Source organism: Phyllobates terribilis, unplaced genomic scaffold (genome assembly GCF_046119375.1).
Source record: "Phyllobates terribilis strain yellow unplaced genomic scaffold, ASM4611937v1 Scaffold_6522__1_contigs__length_43908, whole genome shotgun sequence".
NCBI classification, from domain to species: Eukaryota; Metazoa; Chordata; class Amphibia; order Anura; family Dendrobatidae; genus Phyllobates; species Phyllobates terribilis.
Window position 1 is genome coordinate 1 of NW_027369265.1, and position 22,293 is coordinate 22,293.

The 22,293-nt window shown below is 39.6% G+C and overlaps 1 protein-coding gene across 1 annotated transcript; it reads right to left on the bottom strand.

The window, feature by feature from the left end:
• Positions 1-8,190: 8,190 nt before the first annotated feature.
• On the bottom strand, positions 8,191-8,742 carry LOC141251062 (uncharacterized). The gene has a single exon (XM_073670193.1). The coding sequence runs from the start codon at positions 8,740-8,742 to the stop codon at positions 8,191-8,193; it is 552 nt and encodes a 183-aa protein (XP_073526294.1).
• Positions 8,743-22,293: the final 13,551 nt, after the last annotated feature.

Sequence of the window (22,293 nt, forward strand, 5' to 3'; positions counted from 1 at the left end):
TGCCGAGGCGAATCTACGACGGTCCGTGAGGCATAGCGGCACATCTTCGAAGGTGTCCCAATGAAGATCTTATCTTGGAACATCCGAGGGCTTGGACAAGCCCGGAAACAAAAAGGCCTCAGAGAAGTCCTTCTTTCTTTGGATGTTGGTTTGTGTGGTATTTATGAGACCAAGTGTGGTCGTAGAAATTTAGACACTTTGGTGCGCTCGGTGGCTCCAGGGTGGAAGTTTGATTCGAACTTTCACCTTGACCATCGAGGGCGTATTCTTTTGCTTTGGAATTCTGATTTTTATTATGTTGAGGTCGTTAGCGTTTTCGTTCAACACATTGGGTGTCTTGCTACTTGTCGAACTACCGGTGTGAGGTTCAGGGCGTGCTTTGTATACGGCCTTCATAGTGTCGTTGCTAGGAGACCCATTTGGAGTCATGTCGATGATCTTTTGGATGCTCATACGCTTCCTTGGATTGTCCTCGGTGATTTCAACTCAATCATGGATGTCCATGAGAGAGTGAATGGGGATCCGGTGACGGTGTACGAGTGCAAGGACATGGTTGACGCTTGTCGTCGTCATGGACTCGTGGATGCACCGTCAAATAGCAACAATCCTTTTACGTGGACTAACGGGTCTGTTTGGAGTAAACTTGACCGTGTGTTGGTTAACCCCATCTGGTTAAGTTCTGATTTTACTTGCGGTACTAATTTCCCGGACAAGTGGCATCTATCCGACCACAAACCGGGTGTTGTGTCTTTATGCAGGATCTCCGAGACGAAGCGTGCTTACTTCAAGTTCTTCAATATGTGGGCGGACCATCCGAGGTTCAAGGAGGTGGTGGAGGCTAATTGGGCGACGTCCGAGAGGGGTACCTACCAATACCGCTTCTCCAAGTTGCTTCGCGGCCTCAAGTCCCCCCTCAAGCAGCTCAACAAGGCTGAGTTTAGCCACATTTCGAGTAGGGCTGCCGAGGCCAATGTGGGTCTCTCTCGCGCCCTTGAGGAGTGTCGGCTGGACCCGCTTTTGATGGAGGCCAAGCGTAGGTTGGAGGAGGCCAAGACCAAAGATCAACGCCTGAATGAGGCCGAAGGGAGTTTTCTTAGACAATTAGCTAAGTCAAAACATGTTTTGTTTAGCGATAAATGCTCTAAGTACTTTCATGCTCTTATGAAGGTGAACGGGCGCAAGCGTCACATTGCTTCTATCGAGAAGGCGGATGGTGGTTGTACTACATTGACGGAGGAGGTGGTGGCTGAGTTTGTGGGCTTCTACAAGGGGCTCTTTGGCGCCAACGTGGAGGTTTCGTTGCCGGTGGCTAGCGAGCTTGCGCACGGTGCCTCGATCTCGGATGTCGGTGCCCTTTCCCTCACGTGTCCGGTGTCCAACGCTGAGATCAATGAGGCGCTCTGGTCCATTGGGGATGATAAGGCCCCCGGGCCCGACGGGTTCTCGGCTAAGTTCTTCAAGGCCTCGTGGGAGACGACGGGAGCGGAGCTTTGCGTTGCGGTGAAGGAGTTCTTTACGAACGGGAGGCTGCTCAAGCAATTTAACCATTCTGTCGTTTGTTTGGTTGCCAAAGTTGATGTGCCTGCTCATGTTGAGCATTATAGGCCTATTTCTTGTTGTAACGTGGTTTATAAACTTATATCCAAGATCATGACGCTTCGCCTTACGAAGTGCCTTGGTCCTATCATCGACCCTGCGCAAAGTGCTTTTGTGGAGGGCCGTTTGATGTCGGATAATATTTTCTTGGTCCAGGAGCTCCTTAAGAGGTATGACGTTAAGAGGGACACCAAGCGGTGTTTCCTTAATGTTGACCTCGCCAAAGCATATGACACCGTATCTTGGGAGTTCATTTGGTTCGCCCTAACCCACGTCGGTATTCCTTCTAGGTTTATTGAATGGGTGATGGAATGCGTTACCACGGTCTCTTATTCTATCAAAGTTAATAAGTGTATACATGGGTTTTTCGAGGGTAAGAGGGGCCTCCATCAAGGAGACCCTCTACCCCCTCTCCTTTTTGTGATTTGTATGGAGATTCTATCTCGTCATATCCGAAAGGAGACGAACCGCCCTTCGTTTCACTTCCATCAGTTCTGTGATACTTTGAGGATTAGCCACTTGATGTTTGTTGATGACATTGTGCTTTTCTGCCGTGGCGATGCAGGGTCTGTAGGGATCCTCATGGGTTGTTTGGGCAGATTCAAGGAGATGTCCGGGCTCAGCGTCAATGTCGGGAAGTCTTCTATCTACCTGGCGTCGGTGTCGGACTAGGACCGTGCGGAGTTGATTGGTGCCACGGGGTTTAGTGCCGGCACTTTTCCCTTCCGATACCTCGGGATCCCGATTAGCTCCTCCGAGCTCAAGGTGATTCAGTTCAAGCCGCTACTCGACAAGATCAGCTCCTACCTCAATGCATGGGCGAAGAAGACCATCTCCTTCGTGGGTAGACGGGAGCTCATTGCGTCTGTCCTTCAGGGTAGCGCTGGATTTTGGATCTCTCTTCTTCCCTTACCTACTAGTGTTCGTCTCTCCCTTGTATCTATCTGTAGAGGGTTTCTTTGGAGACATCATCGGGTTAGTTGGGACAAGTTATGTGTACCTAGGAGGGAAAGGGGGTTTGGACTCTTGGACTTTGGTATTTGGAACAAGTGCTTCATGTTGAAGCACTTGTGGCATATTGTTGATATGAGACCTAGTCCCTGGGTTAGATGGGTCCATCATCGCCATTTATCGGTGGTGGAACCCCTCGACTAGATTCCTCATCACCGTGACACTCCCCTCGTTAAGGCCATGGTCCATGCTCGCGAAATGGTTTGTGGCCTTAAGGGGAGGGAGGTGAGTGTTCAAGATACCCTGGCGGGGTGGTGTGGAGGGCAAGTTTAGTGTGTCCAAAGCGTATGACACCCTCCGTCCTAGGTTGCCCGTTGTGAGTTGGTCTAGGGAGGTATGGCCGGCGTTCCACACGCCCAAGCATGCTTTCATCCTTTGGCTTGCCACGCTTGGCAAGCTCTTGACCTACGATCGCCTCCATTTCCTCGATGTGGACCCTACGTGCAGACTTTGTGGGACAACCCCCGAGAGTCACGACCACCTGTTCTTCGAGTGCTCCTACTCCCGGACGATCTGGCGAGCGGTGTGCGAGAGATTCCAGATTCCTCTTTCGGTGGACTCCATCTCTCAGTCTTTGCTTTTGCTCCGGCTCTATGCTAGGGAGGATGCGTGCCTCTCCAAGGCTCGTGTGTTCGCCTTCTCTGCTTCGGTGTACTTCGTGTGGCATGCTAGGAATGCCCGGATATTTGACGACAATCGCATTCCCCCGGATGTGGTGACTCGGCTCATCATCGTGCATGTGTTCCGGCTTCTTCATAGCAAGTTCCCTTCCTCCTTGGTTGGGGCCTTGTAGGTGTTGCTTGCTCGCTTGCTGGATCGTGTTCCTGGTTGTTCACCATTGTATGGGAGGTGTGCGTGCATGCCCATGTTTAGTGTTTGTTCTCCTTTGTGACAAAGTATGGAAGACCTGCGTGTCTTTCCATGTTTGTCTGTTCTTTCTTCTTCTTGTTTTGTGCCAGTGCAGGGGTGCTCTTTTTCCTCTATGATGGTTTTTTCCTTTGGGTTTTTCATCATGGAGGTTTTAATGAGGCCCGGGGTGCTTTGCCCTGCTCTCTTATAGCTGCACTTTTGGGTAGTCTTTGTTCTCTTATTTGGTTTGGTGCATAGTATGGGGGGCCTACGTGCCTTCCCATGTATGCCTCTCACTCTCTTGGTGTCTTGTCTGGATTGTGTTCCGGTTTGTTTCCTCTTTTTGAGGCATACCTTATATGAATTAACCTTTAAAACCAAAAAAATATCCCTCGGCAAAACAAATACAAAATTTATATAATTTTAATGAACATATGAATTCAAATTGTTATGCATTTTAACAATAATATAATAAAATTATCATTTGAAAAATTATAAGGGCAACCAATCCAGATAGAATCAAAGCCTTGTGGAAAAACATCTACCCTGATGATGGAAGCAATTACTTTAAATAAAAGTGTTGCTGTTACTAAACGTCTTGAGCTCCAATCTGTTATTTTTGAAGGAGATAACTTGTGTTTGTGAGGATCGTGAAGAACTTAGTCTAACTAAAGATATAATCTTTTGTGCGGAATATAAGACTAAGAACAAATAAACACTTCAATTCCAAAACGTTGATTGATTTGATTTCTTTCGAGACTTACAACTAGGCGAACACACAATTCTTAGTTTCTCTCAGCTCTCCTAGCTATTGCCTAAGCTCTAAATCAAGATGAACTCTTTCTCTCTAGTTCGACAACCACCGTATAAGGATAATAAACTAAACTAATTATCCTATGACATAATCACCGGGAGCTAATTACCTAAAAGCAAGTGAATAATAATAAATAAAGTATTAAATCTAAACTAGCCGAATATAATGACAAACTAGCTTCAACTGTTAAGATCTCGAATCTGTTAAATCTCTTGGCGAATCAACTCTTTCCTTCTTTAGCTCTCTTTCCTTCTTTAGCTTCAAGGAAGATTTCTTTCCATAAATACGCGCTCGGTCCCCTTGAGCGTCTTACGTCCCCTTGAGCGCGTCCTCCTTGTGTAGCGTGTTACTTTGTGCAGTTCGATCCTTTACTCTCATTGTTCGGTCCCCTTCAGTTTCCTTCGGTTCCCTTGCTCCTAGTTAAGCGCCTTGAGCGCTAGTCTTCTCACTGAACTCGCTCTTGTCTCTTCTCTTAAGCTCGTTGTTTTCCACGCTTTAGCTTCCTATGTAACTCAAAAGCCTATCGATTTCCTGCGATATCTCACTCAATACACATATTAGTTCATAAGGTAGTTTGTTATTATTAAAACTAAGGCATTATCAGTTATACAAACTAAGGGGCTAGTTCATACAACAAACAATTTCCCCCCTTTAAATGATGATAAACTTAGAATCCTCGCATAGGCATATTATAGAGTTGAGAAAAGAAGTAGCTTTCAATTCCCCCTTAATCAATGAACAAGTAATAAGCATCGCCCTTTAACTTCATACGTTCTAGTTCCCCCTAAATGAAATAACTCATATGCTTGTAATATTCCCCCTTTTAACATCATGTAAAAAGGAATGCACAATATTAATCAAGGGAAACTAAGTGTAGCATGTGCGTGCCTTCTAGAGGAATGAGTAAGTGATATGAAAGAAAATGTAATAAGTTTATCCCTATCTCAGTGCGCACTAGAGCAAGCAGATAAGTGAACCAAAAAATGAGCAATTCATTGATAAAATTCAAGAGCACACAAAAAAGCAGCCAAAAGAGCAAAAAAAAGGAAAAGAATTTTTGAGGAGCTTGGGATTTCTAAGAGGCCCTAAGGGAACTGAGACCACATCTATTACCACTGATAATCATCCTAGTAGTCGTCCTCGTAAGTCTCTTGTACGGGGCCGGTCATGAGTGCCTTGACGTGATGAAGATGCCAGTCGTGTAAGCGCTTAAGCCCTGATAGGTGCCGATTCGTCTGAAGTACAGCTTCCGAGGTGCGACGCTGAATATCCTTTGAGCTCAGATTTGGCGGAAGTAGTGGCTTGGACTCCTTCAAGGGGCTCTTCATGCGGTGAGGTCTGGGTTCAGATTTGGGAGGGGCTGAGGTTTTGGGTTTTGATTTTGGGCTTGGGCTTAGGCTCATATCTAGGAGTGGAGCCAAGGAGAACCTTCTCAACCGGCGCATCCATACTAGCGTGCTTGAGTAGCCGGCGTAGCCCAGTCTCAATGATTATACTCTCGCAGGGCGTCTCCTTAGTCGGCCTGTAAATCCTCAGCTCGAGCATGAGCTTCTTGACGATATTGGGGTAGGGAAGTGCATGGTTCTTATGCATCTTCACCATCAGCATGTGGGAGAGGATGAGTCGCGGCGTGTCTATAAGACTCCCTTCGATGACTTCACGCAGGAGACACGCATCAGCGATGGTGACAGTATCGCGCTTTTCTTGGCGAGGGATGATATTGCGTAGCATGACATAATGGATGAGCTTTGTGCCGAAACTCAGCATGTGCGTCTTGATCTCCTTAGGACGCAGCTTCCCCACCAATAGTTCCAGCGTCTCGCCCTTTCCAGAGGGCCAGTTCTTCTTTGGAAGAGACGCGTACCCTTCGCCCGTTGGAAGATCGAGCACCTTCGCCATAAGCTTGATGTTCAGCGTCTTGGGCTCGTCTCCCCAAGGAATGTGGGCCACAGAGTAGAGTTGGCCTGGTCTAGGGGTCATGACGGCGAGAGCGCTTTAGAACTTTCTCACCTCGTCATAGTCAACGGCGAATGGCTCCACCTCGAGCTCTGACCAACGAGTGTACTCGAGGGAGGCGACGGCGGCGGCGACATCAAACTATGTAGGGTTGAGGCTGGACCAGAAGCCTTGGCCTATGATTAGAGGCTCGATGACGACTCGAGTCGAGAAATTGCCGTAAGCAGGTGGGAGACTACAGGACTCGTCACTTTCAGGGAGGGCGATCGTCTTTTGTCATTTCTGTGTGGTGGAGGAGGGCGTGATGGCTAAGGATCGTTTGAGGGATGTCTGAGGTGGAGGAGAGGAAGGAGTAGTGAGAGCGAGGGCAGTGGATGTGATGGCAGGCTGGTGATGGGTGGATTCATCATGTCTGGAGGCGGAGGAAGTGTGCTCGGTGGAGTCAGAGGATGACGCTTTGACGTTAGTGGAGGAGACAAGGTGAATGACGGGGGTCGGTTGATCTTCCTCCATGGGTGCTGGAGAGGTGGAGTGAGTGGTAGGTGAGGGATGAGGACTAGGCACTTTCTCTAGAATGGGAGAGAGAGGCTTTGGTGGTGCTGAGTCAGGGAGAGCTGGTGTTGTGGAGGAGGAGGGAGCAACAGGGGCGGCTGCTTTGGAGATCTCCATGAACTCCTGGAATTTGAGGAACGCAACCCATTAATCAGCGTCAATGTTCATTGGGTTGGCCATTTTTTCTGTTTGTGAGAGTGGAAGTTAGGAAGTAGAGAAAAGGGAGAGTGGTGAAGAGTTGCAGAGTTTGAGCGTTGAGTGCTTGGGAGAGAGAGAGTTTAAGAAGAGTGAATAGTTGCAGAGGTGGTGAAGGGGGGCTGAATCTGGTCAAAGGGACTATTTATGGAGAGGGTCAAACGGTCGAATCACAACGGCCTTAACTCAGATTTGGAACGACGCCTCATTTATCTCAGATGCAAGTGACCGTTGGTAGGCTAGCGAGTAATGAGTGCCTAGAAGATAGTCGACCGTTGAGACACTCGGTCCCTAAGATTCTATTAGTCCCTATACTCAGTTTCTGAAGATATCTGCGCTTCACTCTAATCTGTGTTACTCGGTCCCCAAGGACATGTAGTTCAAAAACTGCGCTTGTGATCTCTTCTACTTAATCGGTCCCCATACTAGGACGTGTTATGTCTCAGTTCCCATTCTCAGTAGGATAATTCAACTCGCTTAAGCACATAATAATCTTACACACACAAAGGGATATAAAAGCTCTTTTAAAAATAAGAAGTGATAAGCATATATGGGTAGGCTTTTTGTCATCTTAATGGATATTCCCAGTTCTGGCTTATATGGTCATAGGGAACATAACATTAAAATCAAGGATAAGGGACTGGTCTATAAGCACGAATCATATCTGGGGGGCTTGATTATGAGGTTAAGACACGATCATCGTGCATATATAAGGGCTTGAAAATGAATAACATGCAAATGGATCAAGTTTTAGCAAGCAATAGTGCAATCCTAGAGAGGGCCTAACTAAGCATTTATCATTTAGCATCACACAGAGCATGCGAAGGACGAATACCCCTAAGAGTATAGGCTAGGTTCGCGCACGTATTAGTCCTAAGTTCCCAAGATTAAAAGGAGCACTGAATTTACACAAGATCAAGGGAGAAGGCTTACGTGCAAGGAGATGCTTAATGAAAGGGGATCAAGCCCAAGTGAAGTCTTAGTTTGATGAACGGTTCCTTGTTCAAGGCCTTGGTGAAAATGTCTGCTATTTGATCCTCAGTTTTACAATTGGTGAGCTCGATGTGCTTCTTCTCTACATCATCTCGAAGGAAGTGATGACGCACGTCAATGTGCTTGGTTCGAGAGTGGTGCACAGGATTCTTTGAGATGTTGATCGCGCTTGTGTTGTCACACCTTATTTCAATCGAGCCCATCGAGATTCCGAAGTCAGTGAGTTATTTTTTGAGCCATAGGAGTTGAGCACAACAAGAAACGGCTGTTATGTATTCAACCTCAGTGGTGGACACAACTACTGAGTTCTGTTTGCGAGAGCCCCATGAAACGAGACAAGGGCCTAGAAATTGTGCCATACCTGAGGTGCTCTTTCGATCAACTAGATATCCTGGATAGTCAGCATCTGTGTATCCAACAAGGGTAAAATCGCAGTTCTTAGGGTACCATAAACAAATATTACCAGTCCCTTTTAGGTAACGAAGGATACACTTGATGATGGTGATGTGCGACTCCCTTGGATCAGATTGGAAACGTGCATACAAGCTCACTACAAAAACAATATCGGGCCTAGAGGCAGTTAGATACATTAAAGATCCTACCATACCTCTATAGAGTGTTTCATTCGCCTTGGGGCCATTAAGGTTTGCGTCTAACTTAGTGCATGTGGACACTAGAGTGTGATGAGGCTTGCTATTGTCCATTCCAAACTTCTTTCTGATCTCCCTTAGATACTTTTGTTGATGAATTTGAATGCCTTCAACCTTTTGCACCATTTGCAGTCCAAGAAAGAAGTTGAGTTCCCCTATCATGCTCATGTTGAACTTGCTACTCATCACGTCTTTGAATTTCTCTACAAGCGACATGTTAGTTGAACCAAAAATAATATCATCAACGTATACCTGAACCACTAGGATGTCACCTTTGGATGAAGAGCGTCTTGTTGATTGTTTCCCTCTTGTAGTTGTTGGCAAGGAGGTACTCAGAGAGGCACTCATACCATGCCCTTGGTGCTTGCTTTAACCCATAGAGGGCCTTGTCCAGGAAATAAACGTGCTCTGGGTGATTCGAGTCTTCAAAGCCTGGGGTTGCTTCACGTACACTTCTTCATTGAGCACACCATTGAGAAAAGCCGTCTTCACATCCATTTGAAAGATCTTGAATCCCTTGTGCAAAGAGAAGGCAATAAGAAGTCGAATGGCCTCTAATCTGGCAACTGGGGCGTAGGTCTCGTCATAATCAATCCCTTCTTGTTGATTGTACCCTTGTGCTACTAAACGTGCTTTTTTTCTAACCAGAACTCCTAAATCATCGAGCTTGTTGCGAAAGACCCAATGAGTGCCTATGATGGTGCGATTGGAGGGCTTAGGAACAAGGCGCCAGACTTTGTTTCGATCGAACTCATGAAGCTCTTCTTGCATGGCAGCCACCCAATCTGGATCGAGGATGGCTCATTTGATATTCTTAGGCTCAGTGAGAGAGACGAAGGCGTTGAAGGCACAGAGACTGGTTTCCTTAGTTGTTTCATCAAATGCTTCAACGATTGTCTCTGGAGGAGCTAGTCGAGCTACACAAGAGCGAGTGTGAATCCCAGAATGGACTGGGGTGAGCATGTTCTTTGGAGGATGATCACCTTGTTGTTGAAAAGCTCTACTAGGAGGCTCTGTGTTCTGATCAATGTTTGAGGTAGAAGGCCCTTCGTTATCACTGTCCGAGTCAGGGCCTGAGGGAACTGAGGCTGTATAAGGAGGGGCGAGTGGGTTTAAGGCTTTATGAGGAGGTGCTTGATCAATATCTGAAGGAGCTACAAAGGGTGCAACTTCTGAGAATGGATCGGAAGTAGTTGTCGAGGAAGTGAGGAAGGCGCTTTCATCAAACACTATGTGTATGCTTTCCTCGAAGGTTCCCGTTCTTTGGTTGAGGACCTTGTACGCTTTGCTTGCTGGGACATAGCCAAGAAAGAAGGGTTCATCACTTAGTGCATCAAACTTGCCTAAATTATCTTTCCCATTATTTAGCATGTAGCACTTGCATCCAAATACCCTAAAGTGAGATATGCTTGGAGGATATCCCTTGATCAGCTCGTAGGGAGTCTTGCCTAGAGAAAGGCATAGAAGAGCTCTGTTGGTGATGTGGCATGCAGTGTTCACCGCTTTAGCCCGCTTTGAAGTAGCATGGTGCGCGCCATCTCTACTAGCGTTCAATTCTTTCTTTCAACCACTCTGTTCTCTTGTGGTGTCCTATGAGCTGAGAAGTTGTGAACAATTCCTCTTTCAACACAGTAGCTCAGCATCTCACCATTCTCAAATTCATTTCCATGATCAGATCTTATAGAGCGCACCTCCAGAGATAGAGAATTCTCGAGTAGGGCGACTAGCTCTATGAAGCGCGAGGAGGCTTGATCCTTGGAGCGCATGAATAAGGTCCACGTGAACCTAGAGTAGTCATCAATGATCAAAAATACATAGCGTGCTCCACCAGGACTTTGAATGTGCATTGGGCCACAGAGGTCCATGTGAAGAAGCTCAAGAGGCTTCTTTGTTGTGACGTTCTGCTTGGCTTGGAATGAGGTTCGGACTTGTTTTCCCTTAACACAATTAGCACAGTGTATCAAGTTGTCTATCTTGATGAGAGGTAGAACACGAACTAGCTCCTTTGCACACAGCTTATGTAGAAGATGAATATTTACATGCCCTAGTCGTTGATGCCATAATTCTGTTTGATCTTCAATAGTAGCGAGACAAAGGTGACCTTTTGGGATGAAGCTGGAGTCGAAGATATAAGTGATGTTGACTCGCTTCCCCCTTAGGATGATCTCCCCAATAGCATTTCTCACAAGGCACTTCGAGGTAGTGAAGGTCACTTCATTTGGTCCCTCATCACAGAGTTGAGATACGCTTAAGAGGTTGTAACGAAGGCTCTCCACAAAATTCACCATCTGGATCTCTATCTTGTCATTTAGATGTACCTTTCCGTGTCCAGTGATTTCTCTAGCTCTCTTATCGCCAAATGATACGCTTCCACCATCATATTCTTGAAAACTTCTTAATCTCTCCTTGTCTCCAGTCATGTGACATGAGCAACCACTGTCTATGTACCATTTGCTCTCGCTGCTAAAGTTTTCTTGTAAATAAGCAATCAAATTTTTGGAACCCATTGAAGCTCAGCTTTTCTGGGTGGATTAGTTTTATGGTTAGTATAAGGAGAAGTACTACGATCGAGCCTTTGGCCTTTAGATGAGGAGGCAATCGCTAGGTAAGAAGCTTCATTCAAGCTACTCACTTCACATGTAGCGTGAGTGGGTGACTTGTATGCCTTTTTACTTAGCGCTTGCTTCTTCTTGCAAGAGTGTATAGTATGACCATTGTTACCACAGAACCTGCACCATTCATTGTACTTCACATAACCATATTTGCCCTTTCCAGGTCTAAAGGGCTTCCTATTCTTAATCTTAGGATCTATTATGTTTGTGGCATTCCCTTGGGCTTGGCTCACATACATCTTATGAGCCTTTTCCCCCATGAAACTAGTGATTGTCATCCCCTACTGGTTGTTCAAGTACCTTAACCTTTTTCTCTAATAATTCGTTCTTGCTTTTACATATTTGAAGAGCCTTGTCTAAGGTTTCAGCTTTTTTACTTAATTATCTGGTGAGCTTTTCATTAGCACTCGAGCACTTGGAGGAGTCTACGTCATATACTAATCCAAGTCTAGCTTTTACAAAGACAGTTTGGTTCACGGTTCTCTCATTGACAGATTCAGTTAATTCGGTGATCTTAGTAAGAATTAGCCCTAAGTCGCTTTCTACCTTGACTTCTAGGTCCTTTAACGATCCCCCTTGAGGTTGCTTACCCTTGCAGCCCTCGCAAGATTTCGTCATCATACTCACTTCCCTAGATTTTACTAAGGCCTTCTCTTTCTCAGCTAACCTAGTGGATAGGTCAAGACATTCACTACGTAGTTTAGCAACTTCCTCTTCATATTCAGTGACTTGAGATTCTAAGGCTTCAGTGTCCTCCAGTAGCCCCTTAATCATATTGATAAGGTCTTTCTTTTCAAGCATATTCAAGCGATTAGGAAAAGAATTAGGAGTTTTTACCTCAGATGTGAGTGCCTCTGCATTGGCCATGAGATATTTGCCTTGGAATCCTTCGTGAAGATCAGCTTCATCATCTTCTTCTCCCTAAGCTGAGAAAAGCGCCTTCTTCGCAGTGGCCTCTACCTTTGGGTTAGTGCACATCTTGGCAAGATGGCCTTTCTCTTGGCTGTTATACCATGTATACTCCTTGAGATCACGCTTAGTTGATGATGATGCTTCGCTTGGTCCAACTCTCTTCTTGAACCATTTCTTAACCATCTTAGTCATAAGGGCGACTTCTGTATCATCATCCTCGTCTTCTTCACCGCCATTGATGTCCATATTCTCAAGCACCTTTGTAAGCTTCAGCATTGTTCCAGTGGCTTCTTTTATCTTGAGTCCCTTTAGCGAATCATTGTTTTCTTGGTCGAAGAACTTGCCAAATATGTCTACGACTGAAAGCTTCTTGCAATCTGGCGACATGAATGCGATTCTTCGAGTGAGCTCGAATTTATCGCTCATAGCGTAGATGACAGCCAGTGTTTGCTCAGAGGCTGGAATGGTTACACCAGAGGTCGTTAGCTTGTTGACCAGAATGGTGAAGCGCGATTGGCAGGCTGACACGCTTTCCCCAGGGAGTTGTTTGAAGGATTGAAGCTCCCTTTGAAGCGTGAACTTTATGGTGTCCTTTTGATCTTCTCTTCCTCTGTGTATTGAGATGATAGCTTCCCACATGTCTTTGGCAGTTGGAATGCCAATGACCTTGTCGATGTCTGTGCGAGAGAGTCCACACAGAATCAGTTGTCGAGCTTTTGAATTCTTCTCCATCTTGGCATAGTGCTCTGGTTGCCAATCCTTTCTATCCTTCAGTTCTGGAAGCACTTCGTCACCAAGTTCTATAATTTTCCAGCATTGGTAGTCCTCGGTTTGAATGAAAGTCGTGTGAACTCCCATCCACCAATCAAGTTCTTCTTCTTGAAGTTGGTGAGGTTTGTTGAGGGACATGCCGAGGTTGAACTCTGAGTTCTTCATTGCCGTACTGGAATTGGATCCTGCTCTGATACCAATTGAGGATCGTGAAGAACTTAGTCTAACTAAAGATATAATCTTTTGTGTGGAATATAAGACTAAGAACAAATAAACACTTCAATTCCAAAATATTGGTTGATTTGATTTCTTTTGAGACTTACAACTACTAGGCGAACACACAGTTCTTAGTTTCTCTCAACTCTCCTAGCTATTGCCTAAGCTCTAAATCAAGATGAACTCTTTCTCTCTAGTTCGACAACCACCGTATAAGGATAATAAACTAAACTACTTATACTATGACATAATCACCGGGAACTAATTACCTAAAAACAAGTGAATAATAATAAATAAAGTATTAAATCTAAACTAGCCGAATATAATGACAAACTAGCTTCAACTGTTAAGATCTCGAATCTGGTAAATCTCTTGGCGAATCAACTCTTTCCTTCTTTACCTCTCTTTCCTTCTTTAGCTTCAAGGAAGATTTCTTTCCATAAATACGCGCTCGGTCCCCTTGAGTGTCTTCGGTCCCCTTGAGCGCGTCCTCCTTGTGTAGCGTGTTACTTTGTGCAACTCGATCCTTTACTCTCATTGTTCGGTCCCCTTCAGTTTCCTTCGGTTCTCTTGCTCCTAGTTAAGCGCCTTGAGCGCTAGTCTTCTCGCTGAACTCGTTCTTGTCTCTTCTCTTAAGCTCGTTATTTTCCACGCTTTAGCTTCCTAAGTAACTCAAAAGCCTATCGATTTCCTGCGATATCTCACACAATACACATATTAGTTCATAAGGTAGTATGTTATCATTAAAACTAAGGCATTATCAGTTATACGAACTAAGGGGCTAGTTCATACAACTAACAGTTTGATTAATGCAATTCACGGTAGCTGGAGTTGTTCCCGGGAGATCGAGATGATCGTTCTTGAAATCCTTGTCGATTTTTGGAACTTCCATCATGTTACGATTTGTCATATCTAGAAAAGTGAATCAAGTGGATGATCATGTTGCACATTAGCACCACCTCTCCACGACGCTAACATTATTTCGACTGGATTGAGAGAGTTGAAGCAATGAGCATGAGGAGGGCTAGGATGTTTAAGAGTACTCCCCCATATGAACTGGTTAAGATTATTGATAATGAGAAAACTATTAGCAATTCATTGTAGTTCAAATAAGTATATGAATAACTCGTAAACCCCTCCTTTTGGATAAAAAATATCCGTTGAAAAACAAATACAAAACTTATACTTCACATACAAATTCAAATTGTTATTCATTTTAACAGTAATATAATAAAATTATCATTCGAAAAATTATAAGGATAACCAATCCAGATTGAATCAAACCCTTGTGGAAAAACATATGCCCTAATGACGGAAGGAATTGCTTTAAAGAAAAGTGTTGTTGTTGTTAAATGTCTTGGGCTCCAATCTGTTATTTTCAAAGGAGATAACTTGTGTTTGATTAATGCAATTCACTGTAGCTGGGCCTATCCCTAGGAGATCGAGATGATCGTTGGTGACATCCATGTCGACTTTTGGAGCTTCCAGTATGTTAAGATTTTCCATATCTTTAGAGAAGTGAATCAAGTCGTTGATCATGTTGCGCTTTAGCACCACTGATGAGCGACGTTTAATACGACATAAATGGTGGTCGTTAGCATCGTTTATAGACGAAATGACCATGCTTTCGAGCATATTAGTGTATTCCAGACCTCACGAGGAAAATGTGTTAAACACGAGGAATACAAACATTCAGATGAATACCGGAGAAGAAACGGACAAAGGACGAGGCAAGTTCGTGCACGCGAGAAGAAGTGCTGAGATGTTGAGATGAGTTCATATGGCTTGTTCTCCCCAATACGATGCCCGATTAAGGTGATTCCAATTCAAGGAGTTAGATATTGAAGTCCACTTGAATCCCTCAAAATATGAGCTCAATCAGAGTTGTGAGTCAAAAGTTATGGTGATTTTACGGACGTCGTTATTTTGTAGAAACTGGGACACGACCGCACCCAGATAGGTGCGACCGCGCCCTGTTCACTAGGGAGGACGTGGTCGCTCCCTTAGAAGTGTGATCGCACTGCCCTAGGTCTTCAACCGGGATTTGTTTTGGACTTTTTACCTACTTTCACTTGGGCTACGAGCTTGGGCTTCTTTATGTTGTTTTTAGGGTTTTTCTCTTCTATAAATAAGGGAAGAGAGCTTGCCTCCTTATCATGCTTAGTTCTAGGTTTAATCAGAGAGTTTTAGGGAGATGACTCTGTTCTTCAGGGTGAAGCCCACAGATGGGCTGGTTTGTAGACTTTCTCACTTGGTTCTAATAAAGTATATATCTTGAATTGTTTTAATCTCTTGCTTGTACTGTAAATTGATTGTGATTTGTTTATCTAGATTGACAACCTAGGTTTATAGATCTATTTCATATAGCTAGGGTCTGGTTTATCCTAGTTGAAGAACCTTGTCTACTTAGTGGCACAAATCACTATTTGAACTAGTTGGGCTTGTGAGGATGTGGAGATTAATGAGGTGTTGGCGCCAAGGCCAGTGCACTTTCCTATCTATTCATGAACTCTATGCTGCCTAGGAGATAGTCTTGATAGTTTCAAGGCTAGATTTGTAGGTATAAGGGAGTTAGGACTAGCTGACTTAATTAGGTAATAAGGAAAATGGATTAGGACAATTAGAATATATTGATTAATTGAATGAACCCGATTAGGAAATATGAAGTCAATAAACCAACCATTCTGTAGTGTTATCCCCGTTGAATAAGTTATTTTCTCAATTACTCTCCTCAATTGAATCATAGACTAGCATCAATCCAAATTTCTCCTTTTTCTATCTTTAATAAAGTTGACCTTATTAAATACATAAGAATTGATAACTTGACTCTATGTGAGATCGACCCTTACTTGTCACTCTACTTGTAGAGAAGTTAGTGAGGTTTTATAAATGAATATTTTGACGCTGCAAACGACGCTCGTCAACCACCTCTCCACGACTGCTGACACTATATAGACCATCATACGCGTGCTCTCATGATTTTAGATGTTATTGACCGACCTAGTTCTCGTTGTTAGACCCGCTAAATTCTTTCTTAATCAAATATATATATAATTATGATTTAGCGAGAATTTATTTTGTGCATTACTCAAGAGTTCTTCGATAAACTCAGTTATAATGATGTTATCATTTATCAACAGTTTTTTATTTATAGAAATGGTGTTTGAGTAATATTATACTATTAGTTTTTTCTAAAAATCTTTTATTTTCTAATACGAAAATCAATTTATTTGAACCCTTATTCAAAATAAAGACAATATAATTATAATTGTGACCCAAATAACAAATTCTTATTTCGCTAGAAATTGGAAGTCGATGCACAAATATTAGTATATTAGTTGATGATCCGTGTCATGTACGGGACGGGATAAATTTCAAAATACTATAAAATAATTTCAAGATAGAAAATCGCGTTATATCTTTACCATTTTCACTTATTTAACGATTATAGTTAAGAACGTTATGATGGGATATTAACACAATGATAAGAAAAAATTTATATGAATCAATTCCATGCACTAAAATTTATGATGTCCAAACATGTAATGTACATAAATCATAGAAAGGATTGCACAACTCATATAGTTATTCATATTGCATTTTTAAAAACCTCCTTATACACAATATATGTAGTCTTTATCTAAACAACCAACATGATCACTAATTAAGACCTTCATACCATTTATACATGTAACTCTAGAAAATGCAACATAAAATTGACCAGGAGTAAAAACTAATTTTGGAAGAAACAAATCCATTATAGAAAGAAATTATCCTCAAATTTTATTGATTATCATGACAAAACTAACAACCACCAAATATTGCCTTCTTTAAAATATGAACGAAATGGTATATTGTGACGTAAGTGTACACCAGATGATCGGATACCATTGAGAAATTCAACTAAATAAACAATGACATCGGAAAAATAGCTTTCATTAATTTACAAATAGTGTCCAAGCTAAGATACCCTCTCAACACATCCTCTCAACACATGGATACTTTTATTATAAAAATATATATCTTATAATAAAATAATAATACTATGATAAGATAAGAGATTGTAGAAAATATAGTTTATAATAAAATTTTATAAAATAGAATCTTATGAAAAATAGCACAATAATAAAATATATATAGTAAAAGATAATTTTATATAAATAGAAATAAATGACATAAACATAAAACTGATTCTTTTTTTTCAAAATTTAACGTGAGACGATACAGGTTAAAAACGTCTACTTTAATATAGATATAAATATGAAAAAGTATTTAGTGATAAAACTATGTAATAGAATAAAAAAGAATGAATTGTACTAGCTGTTAGATTAAAATAATCCAAATGCTAGGAAGATGCCACATGGTATTCACTTGCCACTTACCAGTGGCGGATTTATGGGGGTATTAGGGGGTCCCCTGCCCCCCGTTTATCCGATCCCGATAATTATATTTAGTGGAAAAAACAAAAAAAATGATATTTTTAAAAGATCCACTTTATAACAACAAAATTTTCAATCTAAGGTGGTAAAATCTAATTATATTATAAAAAGGTTTTGAGTTCAATTCTCATATCCATCCAATCTCTCTTATTTTTGATATTTTATGAATGAGTTTCACTATATTTTTACAAGCAAGACCGGGGGTCCCATCAACATGGTAGAGAGGGATGCCACTCCCAGGGATCGAACCCCTGACCTCTCTGTATGGGGGGCGAGATCTCGGCTGCTAGGCTACATGGGAGTTGACAATATTATATTACTAGTAAAATTTTATCAAATTTATGTTATTTTTTTTATACATATCTAATATCATTTATATTTTTATATCATATTATTATTTAAAATAAGATTTTGATAAAAATATGTTTTACTTGTATCTGTATTATAGATTAATTAATTAGCTTTTATATACAAAATCACTTTCAAAAAGTTATCATGAACCCATCAAAATCAAAATCACCAATAAAATTTTACATGAAACTTGAATTTATGAAGACCAATTATCCAAATTTGACATAAATTAAATTTTGACCATTTAGATCTAGAATAAATACTTAAGTTAGAATAAAGAATATCATTTAAAATTTTATTTATATAGTTAAACTGCTTGTCATTATTGTGAAATGAATTTTAATAATCTATATAAATTATGTAATTAATCTGGTAAATCAAAAAGTAACTGCTTGATTAACCAAAAAGTAGCTTTGAATCTTAAGTAAATAATAATACTTTTTTCTTGAAAGGTAGTCATTGATTACGTTAAAGCTGTGATGACATGGCTACACTTGATAGGTGAAAAAAGTAAATGATTTGAATACAATGTTGATACGGATCAACGAATGGTTGATGTATGGTAGAGTAAACCTCAACTTTAGTAATTAGAAATTGATATTTTTAAGGTCTAATATTTTTAGTTAATTTTAATTAATTTCATTAATAAGTGACTTGTTGATATGCCACCAAATGATAGAAGTTAATAATTATTTTTTAAAATAAATTGTTTATGCGGATCAATGAATGGTTAACAATGGAAGAGCTAACCTCAGTTTTAGTAATTGGATATCTTATATTCTGATTTTGTTTAGTTAAGTTTAAATAATTTCATAAATAAATGGCTTGTTGATATGGCACCAAATGCTAGAAGTTAATAATTATTTTTCAAATATATTATTGATGTGGACCAATAAATGGTTGACAAAAGGCAAAGCTAACCTCATCCTTAGTAAATCGATATCGATAATTTTATATTCTAATTTTATTTAGTTAATTTTAAATAATTTTATAAATAAATGACTGGCACCAAATGCTAGAAGTTAAAAAATATTTTAAAAATACATTATTGATGTGGACCAATGAATGGTTGATAAATGGCAGAGCTAATATCAACTTTAGTAATTAGATATTGATTAATAAAAAAATACGAGCTTTATGTCCATCTTCCATTGAACATTGTTGTCACCTCTCACTTTGGTATCTATTGGATCTCCATTGATAAAATTATGATATTGTTAGTTATTAATACAATAATTCAAAGGATCGAATGAAGTGTACAATATGAAAAAACTTACCAACACGAAATTTGTTATGGTGTATATTTTGTCTTCCACAATACTTTCAAAATTATTGATCCATACTTGAATTTGGTTTCCTTATATCATCAAACAATTATAATGTTATATTATTTCAGGAGAAAAAATGACATTGTTAATATAACAAATGATACTTACCTCTTCATCAATGAAGTAGAGTCTTTGAAAGAATGGATATTTCTTGCAATAACATGTAACTAAAGTAACTAAAAGAGTTATTCTGATATGAACTAATAGCATAGAATGAATACTAATTCAATGCTTGCATAAACCTTGAATAAGAGTTGTGTATTATATAAGATGGAGCTACGCCTACTATAACCTGATTTGTTGGGTTTTGAAACAAAATAAGTTTATTAACGGCATATCCGAACCCTATTGAGGTGGTTATTTTTGAAGGATTTTTGTTGAAGAATCCTCCATAAGATCAGTGATATTATTGACTTATTAAGGTGGTTAGAGTAGATATCTTATCTAGCTCAGAGTTCATTTAAATAAATAATATTATTAGGATTCGTTTTTTATTGTTAATTATTTTTTGGTTGATAGATTAGATTTTGTCTTGCTGCTTCAACAGAAAATCCAAAATTAAATCCTATTATTTGATTATAATTTTATATGATTAGATAATTTTTATTTATATTGAAACTAGATTTGGAAATTGTTTCATTTATATTTCTGCCCTACATATAATTCAGGAATTAGTAAATTATATAACAATGTATGTGATTATAATATTTTTATTGTTAGAAGAATATAAATGAGAAAGAATGAATATATGGAAGGAGACTATGTTAGAAAGAAAATAATATTATATTTATGTGTATTTTCATTATATTGAGAAGAATTTTAATAATTTATGTAAATTATCTAATTAGTCGGGTAAATATGAAAATAGGTGCTTGATTAAATAAAAAAGTATATCCGAATTTCAAGTAAATAATCAAATACTAAGGAAGAAGCAAATACTAAGGAGGAATCAAATAATAAGTTAAATTATTAATAAATACAAAATAATTATTACGAAAAATAATTACTCATAATCATCCTCAATTTAAAAATAAAAAAGTAATGATTAAAAAAATATTTATTCAAAATCATCCTCAATCTTCAAACATAATCTTCTAAGTTTTTTAAATTAATAATGATGTGACAAGTATTTAATAGATTATTTCAATTATTGTTTTAAATTCATTGATGAGGTGGACCAATAAGAGGGTGACATTTGGAAAACTTAACATCAACTTTAGTAATTAAGTATTGATAAATTATTGATTCTTAATTTAACAAAACTCTCTCAGATTTATGTAACGACACTAACTATGTTATAATATTGATGAAGTTTCATATGAATCAAGGGGGATTAAGGAGGACATCGTTGGAATTAAGGAGGACTTCGATTATTGTAAACATAGAAGAATGTTAAGAGAGAATACCATTAATTGATGAAGTAGATGAAGAGTACAAACATCAAGGAATATATAAGCAATTAAACATCTAATTGTAATTAGAATGTAATTATAAGATCTAATTTAATTTAATTTACATGTAGAGGAGATTGTTAATTAAAAAAATAATACGATGCATAATTTTTCAGAAATTCCAGATCCTATTATTTAGGTCCTAGTTATATTGTGTGCTACTTTTTAAATGAGAAGTAGAATATCCTCAATCTTCCAATATAATCTGTTAAAAATTTTAAATTAATAATGATGTGGAAATTATTTTATAGGTTATTTGAATTATTATTTTAAATTCATTGGTGAGGTGGACCAATAGAAAGTTGACATTTGGAAGACTTAAACTCAACTTTAGTAATTAAAAAATATTGATTATAAGATTTGATTTTATACAATTTAATGTACATGTAGAGGATATTGTTAATTGAAAAAAATAATAAGATGCATAATTTTCGGAAACTCCAGATCCTATTATTTAGGTTCTAGTTATATTGCGTGCTATTTTTCTAAATGAGAAGTAGAGTATCCTAAATCTTCAAGCATAATTATTTAAAATTTTAAATTAATAATAATGTGGCAATTATTTAATAGGTTATTTGAATTATTATTTTACACTCATTAGTGTGGTGGACCAATAGGAAGTTGACATTTGGAGGACTTAACCTCAAGTTTACTAATTAAGTATTGATATTAAAAAGTTTTTTATGACATCCTTTAAAAAAAATCCTAGATCCGCCAGTGCCACTTACCGTACACTTGCCACTCGCCAGAACACAGCCGCCGCTGGACGTCTCTAGAGTGTCGCTTCGCTGGACCTTGCCGGAGCACTTTACTTAAATGTTCATCAATAAATGCTTAAATGTTCATCATGATTTATATAAATGTTCATTAAAGAGAGAACTAAATACATTCATTCCATTTTTTATGAACAATACTTGATTTTTTTTCAAGATATAACTAAATGTTCATCGCATCATACTTTAATATTCATCAATGTGCTTAAATACTTAAATGTTCATCAAGAGCTATATAAATGTTTATTAACAATGTACTAAAATGTTCATTTCATTTTTGACGAACAATACTTGATTGTTAACTAAATGTTCATCACATCATACTTCAATGTTCATCACTAAGTGCTTAAATATTCATCACTAAGTGCTTAAATGTTCATCACAATATACTTAAATCTTCATTAACACTGTACTAAATGTTCATTAACGATGCTTATTACAATATACTAAATGTTCATCAGAATGTTATCCTTAAAAAGTTCAATGCTTTAATCATAAATGTTCATCACAATATACTTAAATGCTCGTTAACATATATTTAAACGTTCATTAAAATGATTCTAAATGTTCATCCGACTGTATTGAACTATATTTCAACTGAGAATATACTTAATCATCACCATCCCGTCACCAGACCACCACCCTAGCCAGTAGCCACCACCGTATTGTTGCCATACCACCGCCTGACTCCGGAAGTGTCACCGGACCGCTGCCTGACTCCGCCGAAGTGTCGCTGAACCGCCGTATGTCTCTACGGATTTCACCAGAGTGTCGCTCCGCCGCCTGACTCCACCAGAGTGTCGTCCCGCCGAAAGTTTGATGTC